The sequence below is a fragment of the Clytia hemisphaerica genome, unplaced genomic scaffold (genome assembly GCF_902728285.1).
Source record: "Clytia hemisphaerica strain Z4C2 unplaced genomic scaffold, Clytia hemisphaerica genome assembly, whole genome shotgun sequence".
Taxonomy (NCBI): Eukaryota; Metazoa; Cnidaria; class Hydrozoa; order Leptothecata; family Clytiidae; genus Clytia; species Clytia hemisphaerica.
The window spans coordinates 96,955-104,156 of NW_027103448.1; the positions used below are offsets into that span (position 1 = coordinate 96,955).

General features: G+C 37.4%; 1 protein-coding gene across 1 annotated transcript; it reads right to left on the minus strand.

Moving 5' to 3' along the window:
- Nucleotides 1-4,438: 4,438 nt before the first annotated feature.
- On the minus strand, nucleotides 4,439-5,374 carry LOC136798195 (uncharacterized). The gene has a single exon (XM_067054777.1). It carries the CDS (start codon nucleotides 5,372-5,374, stop codon nucleotides 4,439-4,441), a length of 936 nt encoding a protein of 311 aa, XP_066910878.1.
- Nucleotides 5,375-7,202: the final 1,828 nt, after the last annotated feature.

Consider the following 7,202-nt stretch of genomic DNA (forward strand, 5'->3'; position numbering starts at 1 on the left):
TCAGCTGTAAATCTGCGTGAAAAAAGAAGCTTGGGAAATTTACTGAAAGATATTCTTGTCAGCCGTAGTTATTAGACAATAGAAATTTATTCAAACAAAGGAGAAGTAAAAACTTTCTTTTTATCAATTATTTTGAGTTTGTTTTAAAATTCGATCATTGCAGTGCAATCACAGAAGAAACCCTTACAGTGAATTTCTGGATGCTGAAAACCCCCACCCTTAAGCGCGGCACATCACGTTGGCCATATCATATGAGTGCCCCCAGGAATTCATGACGTAACGTTTTCTATGGAAATACCCCAGTTTTAGCCTGTAGTGGAAAATTTAATCTAGACAAAAGTTGTATAAGATATGCCAAAAATATGCTGGCAAAAACCGGGGTCTTTCCGTATAAACCATTACGTCATGAATATCATGAACAAAAAAATATCTAGAGCAATTTTTTTGCTACTTTTTACCAAACTAATTTTTCAAGAAATGGTAAGAAATGGTAGAGTTATTTTAAAAGCAAATCGAATATACCACAATCATCGATTATCTTGTAAGACTAGAGGTTCAGCAATCGTGGGTGGACATTCAAGGGTAACTTTGACAGGTGATTGAATTTCACTGTTTTTGAGCAAGGGAATTCAGCAGGGATGGAAAAATAGCACAATATTTTGCAGTGAGGATTTGCTTATCGTTATTTTCAGCTGGGGAAAAATCAGAGTATAATTTTCCACTGGGGGGCGATATTTCTCTCTCTCCCAAACAGCTAAGCAGAAAAGAATTAAAGCAAAATTTTAAGGCTTTCTTTCGTCTCAAGTCACCTAAGGTCGATTTCACCCTCGACTCCATGGCTTATCTAACGCCCTTACGCTATTGATGATTCTGATGGACGCGTTGACGGGGGATATAAGCCCTGGTGCACTTTAAAAACGAAAGTACTTTTAGGCATGTACGCGAAACGTATGTCGATTAGCATAATCCCGCCATTTTACAAATTCCGAGAATTTGAAAAAATCAAAAGAAGCTAAATATGTAATCAATGGCTGATGTAAATAGTAAATTTAAAAGTCAAAGACAGATTCTCAACATGAAGAAGTTGAAGTATGAAGAACTCTTGGCAAACCAATCAATTGACAAAATTGCAAAATGTCATTTAAATGAAACTTGATTGGCAGAGAAAGATACTACAAGACCTTGATAAGCAGTCTATCCCTGCACTGAGCGAACTGGAACTGCTTGTAAAACGATTTTTTACAGAAAGACAAATGGAAAATAGTTTAAAGATTCACTCGAAAAGACCCTCTGCTGTCCACATATAATTGTTTTGCTTGAACTAATTTCCAACAGCAATCTTTCATGTTTCTTTATAATCTGATCACTCGTGATGAATGACTGACTGACACTGATGTTTATACATTTTGACATCTATTTTGTCCATGACCATGGGCATCACTCAGGAGTATGAAAAAGAAAAAAGCATACATCTCCAGTGATTGCTTGACTGGTAGTCAAAATGAACTGATCGGTGAAGAAGCTTTTTCGGAAAAACTTGAGATTACGTACAATACAAACTCACTGTAAAAATGTTCTGGTTATGGTTTATACAATTAAAAGCTAGGCAATTATGTGAACAATTCTAATCAACTGATGAATGTGTAAAAGCAAGAAACTTCAAGTATTGAAAAAGAAATAAATCTGTTTCTTTAATGTTTACCATGAAACAATTCTTTAAACATATCCTATTACCAGACTGAAAATTTATTTATATTGACCGTAAATGTCAAAAAGTATACAAACTAGTATGGTACCGTGTGTATATTGGACTAAATTTGACAAAAAATGTTGAAGCTGGAAGTAGTTTTTTTATCGGGATAAAATTTATGCAAACATATAACAAATCTGTCATCTAGATTATCAATTATGACATGTTAGACTTTTTTGGATTTCAGTTGAATTTATTCTGAGCTAAAGATTATGTTTCACTGTCGTCATCATGTTCTGATTTGCTACATAACAAAATTTTTGGAAAGTTTTCCATAGAGTCTTCAGTTTTTAACCTATTTTGAGGATAAAATCAAATAGGAATACAGTCTAAAGTAACATTGACAGATTTTTTTCATAAGCTGTATTAAGTGTCAAATTTTAATACTTTATAGATGAATATTTCTGGACATTGTTTCAAAAGATAGCAATCAACTACATTTTGGTCAAAATTCCAGAATAGAACTTTAAGATTATATATGTCTTTTCAGTTCAAGTTCTGTTATTGTGATACAAAATGATTGAGAAATTTACTACAAAAAATTGAATACATATATCTCTGCTTTTTTTTTGTAAATGTCACATTTTCTTTGGAGCAAAGCTGTTTCATTTTAAAGCATCTGATACTTTGAAGCTGAAAGGACTGATAAAACAAGATTTATTTTTGGAACTTTTTTCAATCAAAAATTAGGAACCATTAAAGGCAAAAATAAAATTTGGAATTATTGTACTTTACCTTCACTGTTCTCGAGACTTGACAAAATTGATAATAATACCTTGAAGGAAGAAATTTTGGCAGGAATTTAATTTGGCGGGTGGTTGAAAAAGTTTTTTCAGAGGAATTTAATTTGGCAGATTGATAGAAAAAAGAAATTAGGCAGAATTTAATTTGGCGGTTGAAGGAAATTTTTGGCCAAAAAATTGTTACCAAATAAGCAAAAACCTGTTTTTAAGGCCTGAAATAGCACAAATTTGGAGAATACATGAGATAAATTAAATTTGGGGGGAGTTTAATTTGACGTATGGCGGAATTCCTGGTAAATCCGCCAAATTTTATTTCCGTCATAATTTATTCCTTTAAGGTAGTCCTTGATTACAATCGACCTCTTTTTAATATTGAAATTCAACAAAATCTAATATTATTTTCATTTCCCATGAACATTTTTCATAGGACCAGTAAATATTTCTAACTTTTTTTGTTAATTGAATAAAACGAAATGTTCCAAGTTTATTAAAGTTTCATGTAAAATGTATTCCTGCAGATTTCTTTTGATCATCTGCCAAATCTCTAAAAAACTTATTACGCCATGTTTTTATTATCAAAACCCTGAGTTGAAAATCGTTTAAAGACACCCCTGTCTCAGTGACCCAGTGGACTCAAAAAAATAAATTCTCACCGGGTTTTTCTTCATGAGTAAAAGATACACCGGGTTCAAAAATGTTGACTTACTTTTCTCTGGGGTGAATACAAATTATAAGCGATTTTTTCTATTTTCAGCAGGAAATTGCACTTTAACAATAACATGGTCCTATGCACTTTAACCATCATTCTTCTTATTAGTGTAAAAATTTAAGAGTCGATAGCCTAAAATCTCCTAAAATCTCCACCAGCACCTTCTTCTATTCAGGGGTAGATTTAGGATGTTTAAAAAAGGGTGGTGTATATTTGCTATTATGACGTAACGGCTACATCAGTGTGTGAGGAGGCGCCACCTATTAGCGCTGACGGTCAAGAAAATTTTTGAAAATAGGACCCTCTAGATGGGCTAAAAACGGCCTAAAATTTCAAATTGTTGAAAGTAAAACAGCAGTTTTTTGGTCGTAATATAGCAAGATTTCATTCTTTTCAGAGTGGAAAAAGAAAAAAATGGGTTTCCTTATTTAAAAAATTTTTTATCCTTAGGTATAGGGTTCCTAAGGGCCTAAGCCAACTTGCTTTTTTGGCCATTTTGAGGCCTGAGCCCTTCACTGCGTTGCATATAAAAAGTATGTAGCTAAAAAGTTATGATAGAAGAAGAAAAGATCCCACAATTTTAAAATCCATTGACTTTTTGAATGAATAGGCATCCATCTTACTAACTACAATAATAATGTCCACACTTTTTCTTTTAAAAACATGAAACCATCCAAGCCTCACAAAGAGGGAGAATAAAACAACGTGTTGTTTTTGATTTTTTGAAGAAATATACATTTTTGATGGAAACATTTAACATTTCCCAGGGTATTAACTATTAGGTCGGGGGCACTGACCAGGGTATCAAGCAAATGAATTCTTGGCAGTGTCACATTGTTTTAAATCATAGCTTAGGTTTCTTGGTATCTTTACTTCGTACATACATTGCATCCATCAAAAATGAATTTAAAACATTATATATTCCCCAGCTAGTTCAAGAAACGTCGTTTGAGCTCTGAGTTTGGGAAGAAGCAAAGCACATCAAATTATCCCTAACCATAAACCGATTCATAATTTTGATAACAAAAATCACATTAATTGCATGGTCTTGAAAGTCGGTTTATACATGTATACTATATTTGAATTGATTGAACAATTTCAGTGGTCACTAGAAAACCCATATCATGTGCTTCTGCTGCTGTGTGTGTGTGCGTGTGTGTGTGTGTGTGTGTGTGTGTGTGTGTGTGTGTGTGTGTGTGTGTGTGTGTGTGTGTGTGTGTGTGTGTGAATACTGGGTCATTGCTGAACCCCGAAGAGAGTCCTCTTCGCCAGGGCAATCGACTTCTCAGGGCACTTTGTGAGAAGTCCCAGGCCTACCTCAAGTTCTTTTTCATCAAAAACTTCGTGTTTTGCTTCTGATGCATCTGGGCAGCGGAGGAACCAGTGTTCGAGGTTGTGTATTTCTCCGCTGTCACATTTGGTGCATGTGGGGTCAATACTCTCATCTATCATATGTTGGTAGCTGCGGAAGACCTTGTGTTTTCCGCTTCTCAGTTGTGCCAGTAGGACTTGATCCGCTCTGGTTTTAACCTCTTGTTCACGTTGTTTCGAGAAATGACTGTAGACCTTCTTTAATTGTTGGTGGTTCGTCGGGTGTTTGATTCTGCTTCTTATCATTGTGCAGGCACTTCTGTATGATATTGGTCTGGGGTCTGCCTCTAATTTGGTCGCTTCTTTGGCTGCTTGGTCAGCGAGTTCGTTTCCTGGGACGTCTGAGTGGCCCGGGATCCATTGGATGATCGTTCTTCCTGGTCTGTTGTGTAGCGCTTCCCTTATTGTTGCTGTTTCGACGTTGTAGCTTAATAAGGCTAGGCATAGTGACTGACTATCCGTGCAGACCATTATGCTGATTTCTGGGTCGCAGTTTAAGGAGATCCAATTTGCGGTTGTTTGCATTGCGTCCAGCTCTTCTTCGTACGAGCAGGTAAAATCTGATCCTTTGCGTTGGATGACATGGATCGTCTCTGGGTTCTCGGGGTCACCCCTTGTGATTACTGCCGCAGAACCTCCTTTTCTAGTACCTTCGGAGGCAGAGCCGTCCGTGTAGATTGTGATCTCAGCGTCCGCTTCTTTGATCTTGTCTATGGAAGATTTCCTTTTTGTGTGGATATCATCTTCTCTGCTGTTAACTCCTGGGAGGGTAGCAAGTATGTCTAGGTTGGCTGCCGTCATCCATGGAGGAGATGGGAAGTAGTTCAGTGGTTGTCTGTTAGATACTTCTGTTGGCAGGTATTGTTGTAGTGTGTGAGATTTTGCTCTCCAGTTTGTTTGTTTTTTGTGATGAGTAGTTGAGCCTTGGGATGCAATACTTCATGGATGGTTGTGATCAAGTCTTTTTGCTTTTTCGGAAGCTTTAGCGATTAGCCTGTCTCTGGTTGTGTTTTGATTTGGAATTCCGCATTCCAGTCGGAGTGCTTCGACTGGAGTCGCCAAGTACTGTCCGGTGATCACTCGAAGTAGTTTGTTCTGTGCTCGATCCAGTCTTTCTAGGTGAGATTTGGCGGTGCTTGGCAGCCATGCAAAGGCTGCATACTCAGCTGTGCTAGATGCATGTGCAATGAATATTTGGATGAGCTTTTCTTTGTTCCATCCCCATTCAGTGTTCGCCACTGCATTGAGGATTCTTTGCTTTCTTTCCGTTCTTTGTATGATGGTATCGATGTGTGGGCCAAAGTTGAGCAGTCTGTCAAGAATGACCCCCAGTAATCGAGGTGTTTTCTCTTTCTTTATGGGCTGTCCGTCAATTGTGATGGTCGGCATCCATGTAGCCTCTTGTGACCATGTGCTGAAGAAACTTGCTTCACTTTTCGTTGCGTTTAGACTGATCTTCCATTCTTGGGCCCAGTTGGTGACCACGTCGACAGTTTGTTGGGCTTTCCTCTCTGTTTCTTCTTTTGTCTTTTCGGTTGCGAGTATTGACACATCGTCTGCGAATAGGGCGTTGAGTGTTTCTTGTGGTAAGATTTTGGCCAGTTGGTTTATGTAGAACAAGAAGAGTATAGGAGACAGTACTGAGCCTTGTGGGACACCTTGTTTTATCTTACGACTCTTGCTGGTGGCACCATTGAAGTTGACCTTTGCTTGTCTATCGCGGAGAAAGCTAGCAAGCCATCTTACAATTGACATTGGCACTCCATCGTCTATCAGTGTGTGTAGTAATTTCTCCCTCCATACGGTATCATACGCTTTTGAAAAGTCTAGCAGAACCAATGTTGACCTCTGCATAGGTTTTTGGTTTTGGAACCCGTCTTGGATCGCTTGTATTATTTTTCCAATCTGGTCGTCGCATCCTCTACCTTTTCGGAATCCAGCTTGTTTGCTGTCAAAGATGTTGTTTGTCTCTGCGTAGTAGTATAGGCGTTCTGCTATTGCTGCTGTTGTATTTTGCGGGCCATGGGTCATGTAGCATCTGGGCAAAATGAATTATCCAAAAATTTCTCACAATAAATACAACCATGCAGGCGTGGCGGCTCGACATTTTAAGTGGTCGGGCCACATAATATAGTGTCTAAGGAGGCGCCACCATGGTTGGCGCCGACGGGCTAGAAAGTTTTGAGAATTTCACTCCTTTAGATTGGCTAAAACAGCTCCTTTTCTTGAAGAAGATAAAGCTCATAAAGCGCTTGAATATCATGCGCAAGGTAATGTTTTTATCTTGCAAGAAAGCAAAAAAATGGAAAAAAAGAAAATAGAAATACAAACAAAAAGAGAAATTGAAACAATTAGATTAGATTTAGGCGTGAACGTCATAGTTCAATTTATTTTTCTAACTGACTTTTCAAAACATTTGAAAAATTATTTTTTTACTTCAAAAAAAAATTCTTTACTCTGAAAAAAAGTTGCCGCGGCGCCTGCCATGGTCTGAAAATTTCGCAACCAAGAGATACGAAGTACTTTCATTTTCTAAGTTTTGAAAACGAAAGTGCTTCATAGCTCGAGATTGCAAAATTTTCAGACCATGATATTGCAGCATTGACCTTTTTCTTAATCTTAAATCAGC

Excerpts from the sequence above, each read along its gene's own strand:
- LOC136798195 (XM_067054777.1), bottom strand. The coding sequence starts at position 5,374 with ATGACGGCAGCCAACCTAGACATACTTGCTACCCTCCCAGGAGTTAAC.